Consider the following 22,584-nt stretch of genomic DNA (forward strand, 5'->3'; position numbering starts at 1 on the left):
TTTTGTACTTCATTTCAATGCTCTCAGTCATACGTCACATCTATGTGGATTAGCATCTCAATATCCCTCCATAGAAAGTTTTTGAACGATTCGTCTGCTTGTAATGTTGACACACACACAAAAAAATCCCATTTTGTTCACGACACTTGAAGGTAACAATATCAACAGCGTCTCAGTGGGTGTTGATGAACTGCGCATGTGCGTAACCGAGCTCTTTCGGAAGCAAACTCTGGTTTATTTCCAAAGGGTCAACATCAAAAACCGAAAACAAAAGGTAAGAATTCCTCTGAAAGTTACATTTAAAACAAGTAATACCGCTCGGATGTGTGTTCGTGACCGTTATCAGCGTTGTCGTTAGAGTTCGGGTATTATTTTTTTATCGACTTCGTAGCAAGAAGAAACCTTCAAGGAAATGTTTGCTAGTACCGAAGCGATGAACAAAAGCCTCCGACGACACCGCCGGTTGGTGCTACAACCTCCAACCGTGTCTTTGGACCTCCGGAACCTCCAACCGCGTCTTTGGACCTCCGGAACCTCCAACCGTCTCTTTGGACCTATGAAACCTCCAACCGTTTCTTTGGACCTCCGGAACCGCCAACCGTGTCTTTGGACCTATGAAACCTCCGACCGTGTCTTTGGACCTCCGGAACCTCCAACCGTCTCTTTGGATCTCTGGAACCTCCAACCGTGTCTTTGGACCTATGAAACCTCCAACCGTCTCTTTGGACCTCTGGAACCTCCAACCGTCTCTTTGGACCTATGAAACCTCCGACCGTTTCTTTGGACCTCCGGAACCTCCAACCGTCTCTTTGGACCTATGAAACCTCCAACCGTTTCTTTGGACCTCCGGAACCGCCAAACGTGTCTTTGGACCTATGAAACCTCCAACCGTTTCTTTGGACCTCCGGAACCTCCAACCGTGTCTTTGGACCTATGAAACCTCCAACCGTGTCTTTGGACCTATGAAACCTCCAACCGTGTCTTTGGACCTATGAAACCTCCAACCGTCTCTTTGGATCTCTGGAACCTCCGACCGTGTCTTTGGACCTATGAAACCTCCAACCGTTTCTTTGGACCTCCGGAACCTCCAACCGTGTCTTTGGACCTATGAAACCTCCGACCGTGTCTTTGGACCTATGAAACCTCCAACCGTGTCTTTGGACCTATGAAACCTCCAACCGTGTCTTTGGACCTATGAAACCTCCAACCGTCTCTTTGGATCTCTGGAACCTCCGACCGTGTCTTTGGACCTATGAAACCTCCAACCGTTTCTTTGGACCTCCGGAACCTCCAACCGTTTCTTTGGACCTCCGGAACCTCCAACCGTGTCTTTGGACCTATGAAACCTCCGACCGTTTCTTTGGACCTCCGGAACCTCCAACCGTGTCTTTGGACCTATGAAACTTCCGACCGTTTCTTTGGACCTCCGGAACCTCCGACCGTGTCTTTGGACCTATGAAACCTCCGACCGTGTCTTTGGACCTCCGGAACCTCCGACCGTCTCTTTGGACCTCCGGAACCTCCGACCGTGTCTTTGGACCTCCGGAACCTCCAACCGTGTCTTTGGACCTATGAAACCTCCATATGTGTTACTGAGCGGTTGGTTAACAGTCTAAATGTTGCTGCTCGTGTATTAAGTGTACAAATCTAATTTTATATCTTTCAAATGTCACTTTTCCACGGATTTGACTTAAACTTATAGAATCAGTGTTGGAAGAAACGTTGTGATCCTTTTCTTAATGAAACAATAATGTAAAAACACTTTAAAATAAAGGCTCAGATAAAAAAAGATCGTACTTGACTTTTACCAGTAAAAAGTAGTTTAAGTGTGAAAGTAAACTGGTATTTTATTGTATATGCGATGACTGCAGTAGTTGGTGGAGGCAGAGCTACTTTATTACAGTTGTATGTACAGAGACACCAGATAGATGAGAGGTTGTGACAAGATGACTCGGGAGGAAAGAAGATGAAACAAAATCAAAATCTCTCTGAACTGTAGTGGAGTGGAAGTATAAAATAGCATCATATGGAAATACAGCGTAAGTTACTTCCAAATTGTACTTTTGTACGATACTTGAGTAAAAGTATTGACTTATTTTGCACCCCTGTGTTTCCCAGTCATGTCGGGGTTTCTGGACGGGATCCGGTGCGGCGACTGCGAGTGCAACGTGGACTGGGGAGAGCGGAGGAACACCATCGCCTCCGTAGCAGCTGGAGTTCTGGTATTTACACCCGTTCAGCAGCTCGTACACACCGAAGCCACATCAGTCATCAGGCTGGTGTTTGAGACATCTGTGTTCCTATATTCACCTCTGGAGCTTTGATTGATGGCCAGCTGTTGCTTCATGTTAATGATCTTATTCAGGAGGAAGATTTTGGAACGTTCTTATTGAAGCTTCACATGTCAGCAAATAATCATCAAACTCCTGAGGACATCTATGGATCTTGTCATTGCAGTTCTTCACTGGTTGGTGGATCATCATTGATGCAGCAGTGAAATATCCTGATGAGGGACAGTTTCATCATGCTTATCACACGTGTGGAGTCATCGCTACGCTGGCCTTTCTCATGTAAGATCGAGGTTTCAGACTTGGAGGAAATATTGGACCCTTTAGCTTGACCACAAACTCACAATGTACAATTATTTGATGTTTCTCCAGCTTTAAATGCAACTGCAGGCCTTTCTCAGCACATGGAGTAGTTAATGAGCAGAGATGTCCTTGTTATCAGCTGCCCTCAGTAGAGACCTTCAGTTCTGTGATGGCAGGTTGTTCTATAACGCCGAGCTGGGAGATGTCTCTCGTCTCTAAGGTCACATGAGTGACTTCGGGCCTTCTCATTGATTCTGGGACCAGTTTTAGTCGACTGTCCAAAGACATCTTGTTGTCATTGCCTGAAATTCCCACATGCAAGTCATGTGATGGCAACTAAACGATCTCCATGACAACTTAGCAAGTCCCCCTGCTGAGGAGGCCCTTATCATGTGGCTGAAAGCTTCTGAAACGCCAAGTGGACTTTGTAAGTAATGTAATTTTTAGTATGTTTCTATTTACCTTCTCATTCAACTTTCAGTTTGGGGGTTGAGACCTTTCAGGGTTCAGATGAGAAACTTCCTGATATAAGTAGAGTCAGACGGATTTATTGGTTGGCTGAATGTATTAACATCCTCCCTCCATTATATATCTCTGTTACAAGTGTAATGCTTTTGGAATTTATTTTACTTCCTAATGTTGGTATCGGCCCCAAGAACCCGGTATTGGTTGGACTCTTTGATAGCTGTTGATATGTTTGTAATTCTGTTTTCTCCCATTTGTAAATTTCCCCACTGCGGGACTAATAAGGATTATCTTATCTTGTCCCTCATGTAGGATAAATGCTGTTTCCAACGGCCAAGTGAGAGGAGACAGCTACAGCGAAGGCTGCATGGGACAGACGGGTGTGTATGATACTCTAGTATGAGCATATTTCCCACCAAACATATCATTTTTTCATTTGCATTTTGCTATGAAGGTTTCTTAATTAGTGAGTTTACGATTTTACAACTGTCACATCTGCTCTCCACAGTTCTTCCACCCTAAATTTCAGCCTGATTCCTTGTATTACCTTTCAATAGGTACATATAATAAAGAACAAACCAATAATGTTTCATCATTCAGTAACCACCCTTTCTTATCACTTCCCACAGGTGCTCGAGTGTGGCTTTTCATTGGCTTCATGCTGGCTTTTGGTTCCCTCATCGCCTCCATGTGGATTCTGTTTGGAGGGTTTGTCGTGGCTCGTAAGTCCTGTTGGTCTGTTAGCACACTGCAACTGGAACTGGCTATAAGTTTTTGGAGTGTGACCCCAAAAGGAATTTTGCTACCGAGCAACTCGGATGAAGTGTTTGGAAAATTGTATTGAATGAAAAACACGGCAGTGTGATGAAGTAACTGCAGACACATACTGTGCTGTATAAAGAGAACAACATGTTGTACAGTCCATTTTGTGCAAAATACTTTCAGCTGCCTAATTTTGTAACCTCTGTAGTCCTGTTGTATCTGTTGCAGAGAAGGCCGTTGTGTACCCTGGCATCGCCATTTTCTTCCAAAATGCATTTATTTTCTTTGGGTAAGTCTTCAGCGGCATATTTCTTTCATTTCATGCTTACTTACCACTCAACAAATGGAAATATTCAGCTTATATCATCCTCATGTTTTTCCTATTTAGGGGTTTGGTCTTCAAGTTTGGACGTACAGAGGATCTCTGGCAGTAATGGACTCTGCTCGTATATTCAGTTACACACTCTTGCTTTCTATATTGTATGAGACAATATACTTCAGTGGTTAATCACTTTACATGTTAACATTTTAGCTGTGAAATTAACATGTTTACTTTATATCGTTTGCTATGCAATAGATGAATCATAAGAAAGCACAAATTATCATAGATTTCTTGGAAATTGGAATATTTTCAAATGTGGCACATTTTGAAATGGGCCTATTTGCACACGGACTGTGTACTCGTGTAGTTAAAATGGTTCATAACTTCTGTTTAACAAAATGTGTCATTTGGGAGCTTTGCTACTCTGAACTGTCCATATTTCCTTTTTCATTTCTGACATCTTTCTATTTCAACTCTCTGATTTGAAAAACCATAAATAATTATTGTAATAATATCACTGAGAGCAATGTTTTATGATAATGTACATATAAATGTTTATTGAATGTAACCATCTGGGGTCGTTTGATTATTTTTTTTCCTGAAATAACTGATTAGCTCTCAAATGTTGCTGTAATCCAGACTAGTTTTTGAATTTAACCTGAAGTCAACAAAGATCTCACAACTGTAAATTGATGTTTTATTACTAAATGTTTTTATTTCAGTCCAACACCCATCTATTCTGTCTGAGTAACACAAAAACCATCAGGGAGGTTTCTGACACCATTAAACATACTAAGCAGTAAATGAGTCTTTCACGTGTTTCCACAGTTCAGCTTTGATTTGCATTCCTCTCTTGCACACATAAAAACATTTATTAACAGTAAGAAACTATATCCCGATGTACTTGGTACTTCCACGATCAGACTTCCTTTTTTCTTACTTGCGCACAGCAAGATGGGGAAACTGCAAAACATGAAAACATTTTATCTATTGCAGTTTTCCTTTTGAAGGTATCGCTCCGAAAAAACAAACAAATGCGATGTGAAATACATGCTCAGTGTCACTGTAACCATGTTTAACTGGCAGAAATATTTTCAGATAGAATTGTGTTTTTTTTTTTTTTATGCAAACTATACAGTAATATTAATTGTTTACCTCCCAGAAAGCTTGATCATCAAAGCATTTCTTGTTTTGGGGTGGTCTCCACACGTTCCACTTGAGAAGGAGCCCTTTAAACAATGACATTGTCATTAAGAAAACAGGCTTTCTGATATACACATAAATTTAGGTGACCCCTCGATTTCACAAAATTACTCAAACTTATTGTGAAGCAAAAAAGTATTTGAGCATATAGCACATTTATCGCATGGTTTTGCTACAGGATAATGCAAAAAGGACTTAATTCAGAACCTCATCTGCTGATGATAATGAAAACTTGAAAAATACATACCTGTAATTATTCCCATGGACAAACTTACAGCGATGGTGTTGAGGAGAGTACAAATGTGAAATACGGCGAACTGGACAGCCCTACAAAATAAAGAACCAATTACAACTTTGGCAAGAGGTTGGTGCAATGCCTGTCCTGTTTCAGTTTCTTCTTCTCTCTATTTCTAGTCTTACATTGTATGATCATCACAGTCCTTTATCTGCAGGAGGAAATGTGCTAGCCATCCCAGTAGACCAGGGAGTCCATGTGTGCTCAGAGTAGAACAGGTGTCATGGCACTGAAATGCAAGTAGCATGTGGATCTGGAAAATGAGAAGTTACTGGGTGTTATGATGTGTAGCTTATTTAACTAAAAGGTAACTGTGTGGTGAAGAAAACCTTAAGATACTGAAATCCAATGGTTGACAGAATGGCAGCAATGAATCCAATTATCATGGCTTCCCAAGGCTGATGAACTACTGAGATGGAAACCCCAACAGCGACACCACCAGCAAGGATGCATGACTGTATATGGATCTGATTGAAGAGTGGAAACATAAATCATACGTTGTATTACACATATTGGCTGACTTATTTGATTTTTTTTGGGGGTGCTGCAAATGGTCCAACGACAGGCAGCCACCCTTTTAGTACAGCTTGTTGTGACTTGTACACAAAACTGCATATTGTTGAGGTAACATGAAGTGTCTGATCATACCAGGTTGAGTTTTCCTTTGGGACTGGAGAGCACAGACACCGCGGCTGCTGTCACAGCACTAACAGCCAGGGCCAGGTAAGTGCTGCACACGGCTCCAAGTTTCCTCACAGGAGTATGATTGTCCACAAGGACGGAGTTAAAACTGGGCCAAAACATCCAGAGAAACACCGTCCCTGTAAAATGGAGACAACAGATAGGAGGGTTTCCATTCAGATGTAGAAGGGAGTTGCTTCACAAATGTAGATGCATGCTAATACAGGGTTTGAAATTAAATATCCAGTTGATCCAATTTGCCAAAAACATATTCACCCAACATGGAGAACAATCCTGTTTTGCTGTCAAATTTCTCTTTTTCAAATCGCTGCCCTGAGCCTTTGCGGTGAAGGATCCATGTTACCATGAGACCAAAGAAGGCCCCAAAGATGTGAAGCAGCATGATACTGTTCAGAGGCTGAACCTAGAGACAGGACACCTCATCAACAAATTACAAAGGGATGCAGGACAACTCTGATAGCATGCACGGACTGGTTTGAATGTGCTTGGCCTGAAGATCTGATGTAGGCTAAAACATGGCTGCTTACTGTCAAGAGAGTCTGGAGGAGCCATTCATTCAAGACAAACCCGGACACCTCCAGCAGGGCAATAAGGACCAAGTGTACTGGATTGGTCTTTCCCAGCATAGCTCCAATAGAAATGAGGGCGGAGGCTGTGCACATCTCAGCAACTACCAAGCTGTATCAAAAATGATGAATGGTAACTTGAAAATTAGGACAGTAAAAATCCTATTTTAAGATCTAGTAGTTGATGCTGGTAAATGCATTTGTGAAGAGACATTTTCTTGCTGTAGGCCTTAAGCAGTTTAATACGGGACAAACAGCCTCAAAAGAAATCATTTGCACAAACAAATGTGTCATTGAAATTAAAAAGTGATATCCTACCTTCTTAAATCTACCCTGATCTTTCCTCTGTAATACCAGGACTCGATGCCATTCAGTATGATTGCCCATTGGGTGGCCATGACAGCTACAAGAAGGTTGAACCCAGACCCACTAAAACCATACCGCACTAGAAAAGTGCATAAGAAGCCAAAACCTAGAATCACCATCGCATTCACATCCTGGAACTCTGCAGGAGACAAGACAAGAAAAACCATTAGATTCAAATTAATCCAAAACAATTACTGTTGAAAACTATTTCAGCTGGATTTTCGGGAGACAGCCCATCCCTCTCTAACCAGCAGCTATGAGCTTATCAGTGCCCAACAGTAATAACTGCTGCTCCTCCCTATTCTCTTGAATTTTAGTGTGTTTATTTTTGCTTTTTGAGGCATGTAGTCTTTATGGTGTTAGTTTAAAATATTTTCTCGATGAATGACCTGTTCAAATTAAACGTTGAGTCACCCCACGGTCTCAGTCTCTCCTCCCTTCCAAACTCACAAAAACTCACCTGGGTAAAAGTTGCTGAAGTTTGTCCCGTCTACTTTCACATCGCTTTCGATTTGAATGTAAAAGGCGTATATGATGATAAACCCTGTCTGCAGAAAAAGCAGCAATGGTGCCAGACAGGAGCGCAGACTTGGTGCGTATTGAGGAGCCATTGGAGATGTTTGCTGGGCACTTTCTCTTCCAACTGATGCATTAGTTGCCCCGACAATTTGAAAATGGGTGCAACCCCCCACACATCTTTTTGTTTTTATCAGTAGCTGAGCGTGTTGCTTATGTCTTGACCAGTCATCATGAGTGAGGGTTGATTTTGATGCTGAAGGAAACACAAACACAATTAATTAAATCTCATTGCAACAATACTGAAATACTTTTTACACAAGGATTTGGGTCATAATACTGTGGGCTGTGTATATTTACACATTTAAGTGAAGTAATTATAAAAATAAACCTTTTATGACCTATTTCGAAGACACGTGACAAAATGCAGTAGGCTGCTATTAGCCCCATAGACAATGATGCACACAAAATGCATGAGTAAAGTTAGTCATAGTAAAAGAAACGATAACTACAACTGTGTTGAAATGGGTGTTTTTGTATCACAGAAAAAGGGAATTTTGTCCCAAAGACTGCATATTTTCTGCTCATAATTAACCACAGGCAAAAAAAATGAAAGAAAAGAACCCGCCTATGCGATCAGTTGATTGGTCAATCAGCGACCCTCGATTTGTCCACAAAAATTCGATTGGTTGGGCAGAAAGACGTCACCCACAGTTGCCCCCGCCTCTTCGCTCTCCTCTGTTGTCTTTGGCGGAGGAGAACTGAACGAGTGACCATTGTGCAACATGATTGGCTGTTCGATGTATCGGTCAAAGAGAAAGGCGTCTGTGGACAGCCTGATTGGATGGAGCAGCTGTCTGAGAACTGGACGTCCGTAAACTACAGCACGACTCGACCTTATTGAGTCTGCGCTAACAGAAAAAGAGGAGGTTCCGAAGAGTCCTTTATTTATTTCTTTGTTTCCAGCGGGGGAAATAATAACAGCAGCATCGACCACAGGCACTTCATCTATTATCTTTGTCCATATACACCATAAAACTGGATACGATCACAGCGGTTACTCGAAGGCCAAAGCCAAGGCGAGGAGGATGAAGCGGCGCAATGCGGACTGCAGCAAACTCCGACGGCCGTTAAAACGGAACCGAATCACCGAGGGTATATACGGCAGGTAAGTTCTATGGAGCCGGACCGAGAGGTCCTCAGCACGAACGTGGGCCACTGACTGGGGAGGCCGGTGCTTGATACGGTACACGACGGTATTTGTGAACCGAGCTGCCTGCTAGCTGGATGGTTCTGTTGTATACTAGCAGGCGACGTTAGCTGAGAAGCTAACGGTCGCGCTAGGCCCCAAAACTGCCCGTTTTGAACCATGTCGCAGGGTCTCTTTCACAGCAAAGATCCCGTTTGAAACACGTTGTGGTCTTTTCCTCTGATTAGTGACCTCATCTTCCGTTTACGACGTCCGTTGTCATCAGCCGGTCGCGTCAAAATAAGCTGCTTCCCAGTTAGCAAAGGCAACTTTGGGTCCTACAGGATGTCCGTCTGCTCACTGCCAGCCTCATTCACCAGGAGCCTGTCTAAAACTCTTTAATACATGTGAACTACAGCTTCATACATGTGAACTACAGCTTCATACATGTGAACTACAGCTTCATACATGTGAACTACAGCTTCATATGTGTGAACTACAGCTTCATACATGTGAACTACACTTTAATATATGTGAACTACACTTTAATATATGTGAACTACAGCTTCATATATGTGAACTACACTGTAATATATGTAAACTACAGCTTCATATATGTGAACTACAGCTTCATATGTGTGAACTACAGCTTCATATATGTGAACTACAGCTTCATATATGTGAACTACACTTTAATATATGTGAACTACAGCTTCATATATGTGAACTACAGCTTCATATATGTGAACTACACTTTAATATATGTGAACTACACTTTAATATATGTGAACTACAGCTTCATATGTGTAAACTACAGCTTCATATATGTGAACTACACTTTAATATATGTGAACTACAGCTTCATACATGTAAACTACACTTTAATATATGTTAACTACACTGTAATATATGTGAACTACAGCTTAATATATTAACTACACTTTAATATATGTGAACTACAGTTTAATATATGTAAACAACAACTTTAATATATGTGAACAACAGTTTAATATATGTTAACTACAGTTTATGAATAATAATAATAATGAGATGTCCTTCTTAGCTACAGCTGACAGGTCCCACCTGTGTGACTCCTTTATATTTGATAAAACACTTGTTACACATGTGGCTTCAACACCTGGAGACGTGGGCAGACTTTGAATTATTGAACAGGTGCCGCTGATCACAAAACAGTCAAATTTTAGATCAAAGAAAATCCCCAGAGTCATTTTCTGGGTCTTGGTGTTCTAACAATTAAAAAGTAAACCGTGATCAAATATATCTATCAATTAAACATACATGAAATGTAACACAGGAAAGAACCAGCAGGGAATTTACAGAAAATATTATCAACCCATAATGTGCTAGTTCCACAACCCTTAAGAAAGAGACCTCTTCCACAAGGCAGGCAGAAATCTGTCTGCATTTTATAACACAAGCCACTTGGTCTCAGTGCATCTAATCTGTCCCAACAGCAGCTGCAGGCACACATCTTCCATTTTATTCATCCCCACAAACATTCGCAGTAAATACAAATTAAAGGGTAAAGATGTAAAACCGTCTCGTTAAAACAAATCTAATCACCAATGTATTAGACAAAAAGTCTCAAAGGCTTTTGTGGGTTTTTGTTGCAAAATATCTTTTGTCATCCATTTTTTCTTCATTTGTAGTACCTTCCTGTACCTGAAGTTCCTGGTGGTGTGGGCATTGGTGCTGCTGGCAGACTTTGTGCTTGAGTTCAGGTTTGAGTACCTGTGGCCATTCTGGCTCTTCATCCGGAGTGTGTACGATTCTTTTAGATACCAGGGGCTGGTGAGTAGCTTCCTAAAGATTTATTATGCTTTCTTAAAGATGCTCAAAGAGCAACTTCTGTGATGAAATTATTTCACTCCAAATAAACACGTTTAGTCTTTGAGAACCTTTGCAGAGAAAAGTGATGGAGCTCGAGCACAGAAGTGATGACACGTGCACTTTCCAAATCTTAACTATGTGTTGTGCAGACTTGTGTGTCAGGCAGGTTTATTGGTATATTAAACGTTATATGTTGGGAGGCAGGTTCAAAGCAAAGACAAAAACAAACAGAAACATACAAGGTATGAAAGAAACAGCCATCAAGACAAATATTCTCCATGCGCATCTGTTTATTAGCAGCCCAGATAAAAACTATGAGTTTTACCCATAGCACACATCTTTTCAACTTTTAGTTTTCTCATGAAACAAGTTTTAGATGTTCGCGCCAAAATAAGCATGTTCAGACATGTACTAATATTCTGGACATAGATTAGTCTCCTTCCTTCCTTTCTTTTTTTTCCCCACTGATTTGTTGAATTCATGTACTCAGCATTCTAATTTCTGATTTCTGCAGATGAAATGTGACTTTTTGGTCATGTGAATATACGTAGTTATCTGTGCATCAAAAAGAAGATGACGAATCTCAGCACAGTCTATCATTTTAACATCAATTTGGTATAATGAAAGCTCAGTATACTTACTGCAGTGTTGCATCTTTGTATTCGGTGTAATTAAATTCAAAATCAGACTAAACGAGAAAAGGAAATACAGCAGTTTCCACAACTGAAGTGTTAAAGGTTAGATATACATGCACAGTAAGATATCTCTCACTCTAAACAACCTGTCTTGTCACTTTTACAGGTACTTGGACAAAAAAACAACAACGTATTGATGGGGCATTATTTATCAGAAATAAACTTGATCTTATATTTATCTTAATCGTCTGATATCTTGTGTCTTTGTAAACATAATTGATGATTGACAGCGGCAAGGAACAAGGGGCAGTGTGGCGTAGAGAGTCAGATCATTTCCCTTCACATACAACCACAGTAAGTCACAAGACGGGAACATTGATTATGAGACAAAAAGAGTTGAAAAGTTAATGAAAACCTGGGAGTTCACAGGTCGGATCAGCAGGAGAGAGCAGCTGAATGAATATAACAGGCAGAGGACTGTAGCAGGTGCACAAGAGACAACTCATTTCACATTATGAATAAAGGTTTATCCTTAACAAGTCTGAGATTTCAGTGAGTATTCAGTCTGTTCACTTGTGTCCTAAGACAATCTTAAAAATCTTGGTTGATGCCTATTAGGATCAGAGCACTTACCTGACATACAAACTACAAAACTGATTCGTCTTGTGATCTCGTTAGTCTGCATGACATCTATGTATTGTATGCTGTTGACCTATAACTTTTATTTGGCCTTAGGTCCATTTTTTGGAAATGTATTGTGTAGGTGTGTTTGTTACGGAGATGTGAGAAAGATGTCATGACAACTATGTCATTCATATAACAATTGGTGTCATAATGTTTTTAATAATATGTGGAGTCTGTTACTTCTAATGTAAACAATTGAAATCTAGCAAACAAACCGTGTCAATGGGTGTTTAACAGCTGAAGGCTAGTTGTTAGCCTGTAAACCATTTTCTTTTCTTTTTTTCCATTTTGGCCCAATTTGTTGGAGTTGAGTGTAAAATACTAACGGCCAAATAACCCTCATCTGTCTTTCCTGCATGTTTTTATCATAACCAGCTGTCCTCTTCCCAACAGGCCTTCTCAGTATTCTTCGTGTGTGTGGCGTTTACCTCAGACATCATTTGCCTCCTCTTCATCCCAGTGCAATGGCTATTCTTTGCTGCCAGTACCTATGTGTGGGTGCAGTATGTTTGGCACACAGGTAAGGCCAGTGTTTAAGGTGTCTTCTTGATTTTTGTAACTTTAAATAGTACATATAGGCAAGTGGAAAATGCAAGAGTTGACAGATGTTTTCCAAGATGCTTCTATTGTAAATCAGGAATAGAAGCTACATTGTGGCTATGACCTTTTATGTCTGTTTAATAGTGAAAACAAATAAGGGAGGAAGAATTTCTCTGTTTATTTACATGATAAACCATTAAGATAAATCATCCTTTTTAGTCTTGGATGGTACTAATTTTTTGGAAGGACTTCCACTTAGGACATTAGGAAGAAGCAGGTGCGAATAATGTGCAGCATCAATGTGCATTGTGTGATCTTATCTACAAATAGCTAACTCGTTTCTTAGAAGTTTGTATGATGTTTGTAAGTAAGCGGCGCTCTGGGGATTAGTTGTCAGTCTAATTTAGCAGCATCCCTCTGTATTGACCAAAGGCCAGGTGTCAGATTGAAGTCCAAGTGGCTGTTGGGGGAGGGCGAAACAGAGTGGTCTCCAACTTAACTTGACAGTGACATTCAGAACCATGTGATGTCACAGCAGTATTAATATCTCCTACCACTCCACAGCCTGGTGGTCAATGTCTAAGTGTAATACAGGCAAGGAGACAATGGGTAGTGTCTATGTGCTCAGTGATAATGGGATGTCAATAGAAACCTATACAGTGTGCATGGTCCACCTGCCCTGACCACACGAGTGGAATAAGTCTGGTCATCAAGTCTTTACTCTCATGATTAAGTGTTGGTCAGTTTCTGATGAGGTTTAAGAAAAAGGAGTCACACATTACCTGATGAGTTCAGTCTTTGCCTTGGCTAGAAGGTTATTCATACTCCAATCACACGTAAATATATGAAGCCTATTCCATAACATTCCATACTACATCAGAAACACAGGAGAGACTCTGTGACAACAGGGAGAAAAACTCAATTATCCCCTTACAATGTCCATATTCTAAAAAATTGTTTTTGATTTATTTGCGAAAGTCAAATTAGATGTGGTGTCATTCAGAAGACATTTTAGACAAATCTTTCAGTCTAAAACGGGTCTATTTTTTTAATTTAGCTGCCTACACCAGAGGCATATTTTTACAAGAACATGTTTGCATTAAATACATCTTTGGCCCCTTTTTGATATTTACTGCGATGGACACAATTTAGGTTTTTATTCCAGCTTTAACATCGGTTTTGCTTTTTGTATTGTTTTTTCAGAGCGAGGGGTCTGTCTACCCACCGTGTCTCTGTGGATACTTTTCGTGTACATAGAGGCAGCCATCAGATTCAAAGACCTGAAGAACTTCCACGTGGACTTGTGTCGTCCTTTTGCTGCACACTGGTGAGTCACTGTTGTGTTGCAGCTCGGGGCAGTGGAATATTAGACCCGCTAAAATAGACTGCTCACAGCTTCAGTTTTCTCCGATGTGATTATAGTCTGGACATGCTGGTCGTTCACGTTGCCACGCTGAGGGGCGGAACAATCCGTGACCATTGTTGGTGTTAAAGTGCGCTTGTCCCACCCGTCCTACACTGTGATGGGATGGCTGGGTTAATATGTGACAGTGACGAGCACAGCATTATACTCAAAATAGAAAATGTTTCTGTAAAGAAACGGCAAACATTCAGTACAGAATATACGCTCAGCGCCTCGTCACGCTCCTTGCATTACAAAAAAACCACAGAACTCCCTTTAAAAACAATTTGCAAAGGCGCTGTGCCCAGGGAGAGACGCTGTGGTGGATAGAGGTTCGGGGGCGTTGCAGCAGTGGCAGAGTGTCGGCTGGTTTTGGGGTATGTTGAAACAATCCCCCAGGAAGCGCAGACCCAAACATTCACTCTGAGTTGGGGTCAGAGTGTGTCAGGCCAGTGGAATGTGGTCCTTGTTTTAGAACGTGTCCGCAGCGTGAAGGGGAACGATGCGAAGTAAAGGCAGCATCGTATGAACTAATCTAAAGTCACACAGCTTCAGTCATTGCTACACAATATATAAAGTCAGTAATGTCCTCATTAGTTACATTTCGGCGTGCCTCTTGATTTTCTTCCTTTTGCTCAGAATACTAAATGCACGTAAATATGCCATGTTGTAAAATCCCATTTCCAAAACTGTTGGGACGTCGACAGTCTCTGCTCTTACGCTGCATTTGACTAAGAGGGTGCAGTTTCAATCTTCAGAGCCCATAAAGTCTTTGAGCTGGATTTAGCTGTATTCACCTATATTATGCTGTGTATAATGAAGAATTATAAATTATTGATAATGTCAGTGCTGCCTTGATTGAATTAGTACTTTGTAGTTCTGATATATGACCAGTGAACCTATGAGTGTACATTATGTATCCATCTCTGTAGCATTGGCTACCCTGTGGTGACGCTCGGCTTTGGCTTCAAGAGCTACGTAAGCTATAAAATGCGCCTCCGGAAGCAGAAGGAGGTGCAGAAGGAGAATGAGTTTTACATGCAGCTCCTACAACAGGCGCTGCCTCCAGAGCAACAGATGCTTCAGAGACAAGAGCGAGAAGCAGAAGAAGGTAAGAAATTAAACCCACATGCAAACTATACACACGAGGCACCTGATTCAGATGCATATTCACCATGTTTAAAAACGAATGATATAATCACATTATTTGATTATTCGGCGTGTGAAAATGGCACAAGTAGGTTTATTGTATCGTCCTGAAAGTACACTTTCTGGTTGGCTAGCTCGCTGCTTTGTTAGTGATGACACATTCAGAGGTTGGGTCATTGAAAGATTGGCCAAACACTCTGTGTCATTCAAGACTGTTGTTGGAGATGGCAGGTACATACATGATGTGTCTAAGAGAAAAATGTAATGTACATTTGGTGATTTGGTTGTGTGGCACTGCTCCAGTAAAAGTTAAAGTGGTGCATTTCTGTTGTTAGTTTTGCACATGGTGTGTTACATGTAAGCCCACACCATAGATAGACAGATGTGTTTACATTTTGTCTTTGGTTGTGTAAAGTTTGTAAAGTCAAAATTAGGCCTAACTTTTTTTTCTTTTTTTTTTAATTACAACTAGGCTTTTTTTTTCAAGGTTTTGGTAGTTTGTCAACTGTTTCAATGTCATTTCACATTCATTTCACATCAACACACATTTGCAGGATGTGCTTTCCTTCTCTATCCAAACTCTGTGGTTACATGTTCACCTGTCCCACAGTGAAGCAAATGCACCATGCACACAATGATCACGAAAGCCTCTGGTCATTTTGGTTGTGATTTGATAAGGTGGTAACAGGAGTTCTAGTTTTCTTGCCGAGTCAATAGTTAATAGAAAATGGCCAAAATTTCAGTTTCCGAAGGGTTTGACTCAAACCATCCAATAGGAAACAAGATCACTTGCGACGCAGTCCAACCTTCTGGTCCCGTGTGCAGCAGTAACACTTGTCAGTGCTCACATTGGTTACCTAATGTCATTTTTCAATTATTTAGAATTGCATTTCAAGGATTATGTTCTATGTAAAAATATAATTTCTATTACATTTTTCCTTTTCACTTTCCTTTTTATTCATGCAGCAGCAGCAGCAGCAGCAGCAGCAACTAAAGGAATATCTGAAGTGGACAGCCCTCCGGTGGCACAGAATGGCGCCCCATCCAATAAAAAGACATCGGCACCACTGCCGGAGCTGGAGTATAGAGACAAAGGGAAGGATGGAAGGGGTTGCGGGGATGCTAAAAAGCAACACAACAGCAACAGCATCCTGCCATCATCAGTGGACTCTAAACTCCAGGAGATGGAGTATATGGAGAACAATATGAACAACAAGAGACTGACCACAGAGCTCGGCAGTACAGAGAACCTGTTGCTTAAAGAGGACAACAATTCCTCGTGTTCATCCTCCTCATCCTCCTCCTCCAAAAATTACAAAAACGCTAGCAGCAATGCTGCGACGCTCAATTCTTCGCCCCGCGGCCACAGTGCTACTAATGGCAGCGTTCCCTCCTCTGCACCATCGTCCTCCTCTTCCACAGGGAAGAACGAGAAGAAGCACAAGCTAGCAGTGGGCAAAGGGCCTTCAGGCGGCTCCCACAGGGATCCAACAGACAACTGCATCCCCAACAACCAGCTGAGCAAACCAGAAGCTCTTATTAGGTGAGACACACATGTTCAGACACAGGCACTCATTAATATACTATATTAATAAAGAAGCTATTATGACAAATAACATAGTGGTCATAGAGCATGCACTTAACTATTTAGAACGTGTCTCAACTTTGGGGACAAATATTGTCTCATTCATTTTCTTCTTATTTCATGATGTGTTGCTGTTTTTTTAAACTTCCTGATGCTAATGCCAAGATAAATAATGGGTGAGGAAAACATATCATACATCACAGCTGAAGTTTGGACAGGATTTTGACTTCTTTTCTCTAGCATGAAAAGAATACTCACAATCTTGCAGCTAATTGTAAAACTTTCAAGGTATTTTTTTTTCTATGTCCGGAGTTTCTTGCATTGATTGCTTCCACACTGCTATATCAATAACTCAAATTCTTTGGCTGGCTTTGTTTATTTTATGGTTTCTTGAGTTGTTCAGTGTTGTGCACCAGTAGTTGAATTTCGTCTCAGATGGCAGCAAATTAAACAACATAAACTTTCTGTGTTCACACATCGTCGTAGTTATGAGTTTCCATCTGTCAGTTTAAGCTTCTACTCCAGAATGACGGCTGTCACAACGTAGTTCACTTGATTCCGATGTGAATCGGACTCATTGAGACAACTCAACTCTTTTATCTGGAAGTCTGTAGAGACTGAATCTGGACATGTGTTTGCTGCAATAACCTTGTGTGGCTTAAACTAGTAGACCACAACATCCAGAATCATACATCAATAATAAATACGTTTTGTTCAAATCATGTTTAATGTCATATAATTAGCATGTCAATGCGTGTCCCCTCTGTTCCCACTCCTACCTGGGACAGATTGGAGCAAGACGTTAAGAAGTTGAAGGCAGACCTGCAGGCCAGCCGGCAGGTGGAGCAGGACCTCCGCAGCCAGATCGGTTCGCTGGGCACCGCTGAGCGCTCCATACGCACTGAGCTGGGCCAACTGCGCCAGGAGAATGAGCTGCTGCAGAACAAGTGAGTGGTGCTACTGCTAGTGATCACTTCGGTTTGGAGATCATTACTAGCTGGGGATATAGAGTCGGGTTATCGTCAAGCACCCTGTTCATCTCGGTATTCGCTGCAGTTTTCACTCTGGAATTGCAAAATGGATTCAATCACATATACCATAAAGGTTTTGGTTGGGCAGCTCATGGGAAAACATGACCTGTAGATGCAAAGCAGTGTTTTATCCATCTAGCACAGCTGTGAAACACTGATCCAGGCACCTCTTATTTCGTTTAGCTAACGTGCTGGTCTGTAATGTGTGTGTTGTGTGTGTTTATGTGCGCATGCAATAGGCTCCATAATGCTGTGCAGGCAAAGCAAAAGGACAAACAAGCAGTGGGCCAACTGGAGAAGAGGCTGAAAGCAGAGCAGGAGGCTCGAGCAACCGCCGAGAAGCAGCTCGCAGACGAAAAGAAGCGAAAGAAGTTAGAGGAGGCCACAGCAGCCAGAGCGGTAGCACTAGCAGCAGCATCCAGGTACGAGCACATCTGATGTTTGGAATGAAACTCTGTCAGTCTGGGATTTCTGACTCCTGACTTCTATCTTTCCTGCATCCCTTGTGTTTTTTGCAGAGGGGAGTGCACAGAAACACTCCGGCGGCGGATCACTGAATTAGAAACGGAGTGCAAGAAACTAACAATGGACATCAAGCTAAAGGAGGACCAGATCCGAGAGCTTGAATTAAAAGTGCAGGTATATTTTTTATATTTATTTATTTTAGAAATGGTAAAATGCCCTTGATGCCCAGTTCTGTGTGCGTTTGTTATGTTTATTCTGCTGTGTAATGAAACCGTGTGTGTTTCAAATTCATTTCGCTTCTTCATTCATGAAAAGTTTGGATTTGGAAGATGCCTGCTGCAGTCCTGTGTACACAACCAGGTCTGCATTCAAAACGCGACTTGGCTTCACAAAAGACAAAAGCGTGACGACAAACTCCGAACATGTCGGTCATGAAGCATGTCTTGCATTGAGAATGCAAAATGTTTGATGCGAATGGTTCCTGTTCCACGATAAAGTTAAAGTCAAGCCAGACACGTACCCAGATGAGACATTGCATGGCGTGAAGAAACTTCTATTTATTTATTTATTTTATGATTATGATTGTTTTACTGTTTAACAACAGCACTCTTGTTCAGCACTTTTTTGGTATTTACATGGAAAGACTTGCTTCACCAGTCAAGCCCTATTCAGCACTGGATGAATTTACCGTTTACATGTATTATGGATTTTTGTTGGAATATTTTTGGCAAAAACCGTGATTCTGCTTGTGTCCCACAACATTTCTTCTTTGCTGCTTGCAAGCTAAAATGTCACACAAGCAAATATCAGTCTTTATTTATTTTACTCAGAATTTACGTAGTGCTATCAGACGTAAACTTCCTGACCTCACCCTTACGGTGTCTCCCCTTTATCTTTCAGGAGCTTCATAAATATAAGGAAAATGAAAAAGACACAGAGGTGCTCATGTCAGCACTGTCAGCCATGCAGGACAAGACCCAGCACCTGGAGAACAGCCTGAGTGCCGAGACCAGGATCAAACTGGACCTCTTCTCTGCACTGGGAGATGCCAAGAGACAGCTGGAGATTGCACAAGGTTCAAAACGTTTTTTTTTATTTTTTTTATTTCTAGTGTTCCGACACCTCCAAATGGTCTATTTGATCTGAACCACGTTCAATCACATTGGACTGACATGTTGATATATGTTTTCAGGTCAGATCCTGCAGAAGGATCAGGAGATAAAAGACCTGAAGCAGAAGATAGCCGAAGTGATGGCCGTCATGCCCAGCATCTCCTACACAGCTGACACCAGCAGCATGACCCCTGTGGCCCCCCACTATTCCTCAAAGTTTATGGACACCAATCCCTCCGGCCTCGACCCCAACGCCTCCGTTTACCAGCCACTCAAAAAGTGAACGCTTCATCCCGCTCTTCTCGCCCCTCCATCCATCCTGCGATCATTTTTACTTTTCCCGCAGGCCGACCATTTTGCGGCTGAGAACTTCTCTTTTTTTCTCTCCTTGCCAGGTCAGAAGGATGTTGTATTGTGTGACTGTATTTGTTGTAGTTAAAACAAAAGGCAAAAAAAACTTCAAACGGACATCCCACATCAACGAGGAAGCCTCAGTTTGACTTCTTTTAAGTGTCTAGTGAAACCTGACAGAATTGGGTATATCTCTTCATCTAAACGGTGTTGTTCTCTCTTTCCAATCAACACTGCATCCACCTGCAACCAGTTACCTGCTCTTTGTTCCTGGGGAGAAGCTACTGTACGTTTTAGGGTGGTTATTCCCTCCTAAAAGTGGAAAACTAAATTTTCCTTTCTCATACAGCCTGACAAGTATCCTTATTTCTTTGACAGATTTTTTTTTTTCTCTCGAAATAGCATGGCAACATGTGTGCAACCAGAGGAATGTAGTGCAAAGATGGCACTGATCCCCCCCCCTCCCCCATGTTTTATTTATTCTTTTAATCCACAGTCAGACACCAAATGAACCCAGCTGTCAGCTGCTTTGGGGTGTGGTGGTAAATCGTTTTTAAAGTGTATTGTGATCGAATCTGTTTGTTCACTTTAAAGTTGGTGTTTTGATTTGAACAAGCTGGAGGTGCTGATTGCAATAAGTCTGAAAAGAACTACAACCTTAAAATGAAACAAACTCAAGTGTTCAACGTTAGAGACAACCTCTCAACGCTCTGCAGAGTCTTTCATCAGTTTTCAGGATCACCGTGCCTTGAGTTGAGGATATAGAGTTACTCTGATAATGAGGTACCACCAAGACCTTCTGAATCAGATGTGAAGCATCTGGCTAAGCTGGAAAGGACAAGAATTTGTCCCCACCCAGTTCAGTGGGACAGTTTCTTTAGACTGCCTACCTATTTCCCGCTGGTGTGCACTCAAAGGCAGCTTCACTTCTTATTATACAGGTCACATTCACCAGATATATTGGGCAGCAACATGTTCAAGACTTTTCATTTACTCTATTTCCGTATTATGTCAGTATATTTACAGCTCATTACATGTCCTAACAGAAGCTCATCTCTGCTGCTGTTAAACCCCCAAATCCTTCGGTTTAACTGCTGCTCCTTATTTTTGATTTACAATTGAAATTCGCACTGTAGAAAACACTTGCTGTTTGAAAGGGTAAAGATGGGCTGTGCAATGTACACAAAGCTTTGGATTGCCAACTTAAAAGTTGCATTCAATAATACTTTTATTTAATCAATCCCCAACTTCAGTTTGTGTGCCAAGACTGGAATGCTGGTTCTCTAGTAATGTGTTCAAGAATGTATTGCAAATACATTGGCTGGCATGTTTGTCAAATACCCAGTTAATAAAAGTTTCTGTTCAGCAAGTAGAGAAATTGGACACCTGTGTGTAGTAGACTGTAGTTAAAAGTCAGGGACTAGAAAGTCACATTTCATTTTGTGAATGTTACAGTATTTGCAACGTTGAGCAAGTGGCTGTTTAAAAGCAGTTTTCTTTACTCCTGTTCTGGTATCATTGTTCTTGTCTTGCAAGGACAAAATTGCTTGAGTCTGATGTGGTTTCACCATCATCTGAAATGGTCATTGTTGTGCGTGTGGTTTTCACCCACTGTATTTGGAGAAACTTTTTTTTCAGTTTTTTGCTCAGATTGCTGTCATTGGCTTCTTGAAAATGTTGTAAAACTTACAGTTTAGTCGGTTGTTTTGTCAACTGATTATTGAAAGAAAAGAGAAGTTTTTTGTTTTCTGCCCACAGTCACTGTTCTGTTTTCCCAGGTCTGACCTTGGCTGCGCTCTCACTCTGAGGTTTACAAGGAATAAACATTTTTTTCTCGCAAACTGACTTTTCTCTGCATGTTACCTGGACGATGTGTCTACAGATTACGAAGCCAATTTGAAAACTTGGGTGTGTTCGAATAGCAGTTTGTCGTGGTTATTTCAGCTTCAGGCTGAGGCCTACATATCAAATTACAAAACCTGCTGTGCCCTTGAGGTGCATAGTAGTACAGTCCAGTTATCTTTGCCTCCATTGCATTACTTCTTAATTTGTCTCTTGGAAGGGCTTCCAGCTTCATGGTAGTGCAAAAGTAAAATGCCGGAGTACACTGGGAAAGTAGTTGGTGGAGGGAATTCCAAATACTATCAGCCCACCATTTTCTTTTGTCATGTTAGCTTCTGAAGGGAAATGACATTGTTTGTACTCGTTTCTGTTATTGACTTGATGCTAATGAAAAACGTTGCTACATTAGTATCTTTAAAGTTAGTTTTAAAATGTATTTGAAATAAAAAGTAAACACAAAATGCCACATCATTTTATTGTCACTAGGATGCAGTGTATTTGCATAATACCAATTGAAAGAGATAATCTCTGTTACACAAGCTCTGGTCATTAACTCTATCAAGAACCATAATTGCCTCTTTTCGAGACCATAAAATCCCATTTATCTCTGGCTAAAGTAATTTATGATGTTCATGAAAAATGACTGTTCACGGCCAGTCCAAACATAGTGCTGTCACACTTCTATCCAGCACCACTGGGGTGGTGGTAAATGTGGACTGAAGTGTGCTCCACTTAAATACTGGCAGAGGGGAAATGCTGGTCTGGTGCTCAAAGTGAGCTTTCAAGCGTTTTTCTCCACGATGCCTTTATCAACATTTCATCACCGTTATGGAATTTCTTTGCTCTGCTCTCTCAGGGTCAGGGTTTAGGGTTGAGATTTCAGTCAGTGATGGAAACATGAAAGAGTGTTATATATAATTTCTCATTTTAACAATGATTATTATTATTATTATCATTATT

The 22,584-nt window shown here is 41.2% G+C and overlaps 3 protein-coding genes across 5 annotated transcripts; 2 read left to right on the plus strand and 1 right to left on the minus strand.

Moving 5' to 3' along the window:
• Positions 1-188: 188 nt before the first annotated feature.
• tmem50a (transmembrane protein 50A) lies at positions 189-4,944 on the plus strand. Its single transcript, XM_069724036.1, has 7 exons — positions 189-274; positions 2,119-2,222; positions 2,458-2,570; positions 3,369-3,436; positions 3,686-3,778; positions 4,047-4,107; positions 4,207-4,944. The coding sequence occupies exons 2-7, from the start codon at positions 2,121-2,123 to the stop codon at positions 4,250-4,252; spliced, it is 483 nt and encodes a 160-aa protein (XP_069580137.1). The 5' UTR covers positions 189-274; positions 2,119-2,120; the 3' UTR covers positions 4,253-4,944.
• rhd (Rh blood group, D antigen) lies at positions 4,830-8,727 on the minus strand. Its single transcript, XM_069724034.1, has 11 exons — positions 8,417-8,727; positions 7,733-8,044; positions 7,225-7,411; positions 6,868-7,018; positions 6,596-6,743; positions 6,287-6,459; positions 5,968-6,105; positions 5,764-5,891; positions 5,591-5,670; positions 5,296-5,369; positions 4,830-5,103 (listed from the first exon to the last, which is right to left on the minus strand). Exons 2-11 carry the CDS (start codon positions 7,881-7,883, stop codon positions 5,077-5,079), a joined length of 1,257 nt encoding a protein of 418 aa, XP_069580135.1. The 5' UTR covers positions 7,884-8,044; positions 8,417-8,727; the 3' UTR covers positions 4,830-5,076.
• A 144-nt stretch (positions 8,728-8,871) lies between these two features.
• Positions 8,872-21,623, plus strand: maco1b (macoilin 1b). Of its 3 annotated transcripts, none has more exons than XM_069724031.1 (11): positions 8,872-8,956; positions 10,648-10,789; positions 12,541-12,667; positions 13,891-14,014; positions 15,022-15,200; positions 16,205-16,781; positions 17,612-17,770; positions 18,094-18,276; positions 18,373-18,493; positions 19,220-19,394; positions 19,512-21,623. In XM_069724031.1, exons 1-11 carry the CDS (start codon positions 8,877-8,879, stop codon positions 19,712-19,714), a joined length of 2,070 nt encoding a protein of 689 aa, XP_069580132.1. In that variant the 5' UTR covers positions 8,872-8,876; the 3' UTR covers positions 19,715-21,623. The 3 variants fall into 3 exon arrangements, with proteins under 3 accessions (XP_069580132.1, XP_069580133.1, XP_069580134.1); XM_069724032.1 differs by having other exon boundaries at positions 16,208-16,781; XM_069724033.1 differs by lacking the exons at positions 8,872-8,956; positions 10,648-10,789 and adding an exon at positions 11,272-11,817.
• Positions 21,624-22,584: the final 961 nt, after the last annotated feature.

The sequence above is a fragment of the Brachyistius frenatus genome, unplaced genomic scaffold (genome assembly GCF_029030835.1).
Source record: "Brachyistius frenatus isolate BFR_SWC_R1_liver_20210118 unplaced genomic scaffold, ASM2903083v1 Contig_358, whole genome shotgun sequence".
NCBI classification, from domain to species: domain Eukaryota; kingdom Metazoa; phylum Chordata; class Actinopteri; family Embiotocidae; genus Brachyistius; species Brachyistius frenatus.

Coding starts and splice junctions, on each gene's coding strand:
- maco1b (XM_069724031.1), top strand. CDS start 8,877: ATGAAGCGGCGCAATGCGGACTGCAGCAAACTCCGACGGCCGTTAAAA. Junction 12,668..13,890: donor GCAGTATGTTTGGCACACAG/GTAAGGCCAGTG, acceptor TTGTTTTTTCAG/AGCGAGGGGTCTGTCTACCC. Junction 17,771..18,093: donor AATGAGCTGCTGCAGAACAA/GTGAGTGGTGCT, acceptor CGCATGCAATAG/GCTCCATAATGCTGTGCAGG.
- rhd (XM_069724034.1), bottom strand. CDS start 7,883: ATGGCTCCTCAATACGCACCAAGTCTGCGCTCCTGTCTGGCACCATTG. Junction 6,460..6,595: donor AGGATTGTTCTCCATGTTGG/GTGAATATGTTT, acceptor TCCATTTTACAG/GGACGGTGTTTCTCTGGATG. Junction 5,671..5,763: donor GACTGTGATGATCATACAAT/GTAAGACTAGAA, acceptor TTTATTTTGTAG/GGCTGTCCAGTTCGCCGTAT.
- tmem50a (XM_069724036.1), top strand. CDS start 2,121: ATGTCGGGGTTTCTGGACGGGATCCGGTGCGGCGACTGCGAGTGCAAC. Junction 3,437..3,685: donor AGGCTGCATGGGACAGACGG/GTGTGTATGATA, acceptor CACTTCCCACAG/GTGCTCGAGTGTGGCTTTTC. Junction 3,779..4,046: donor TGGAGGGTTTGTCGTGGCTC/GTAAGTCCTGTT, acceptor TATCTGTTGCAG/AGAAGGCCGTTGTGTACCCT.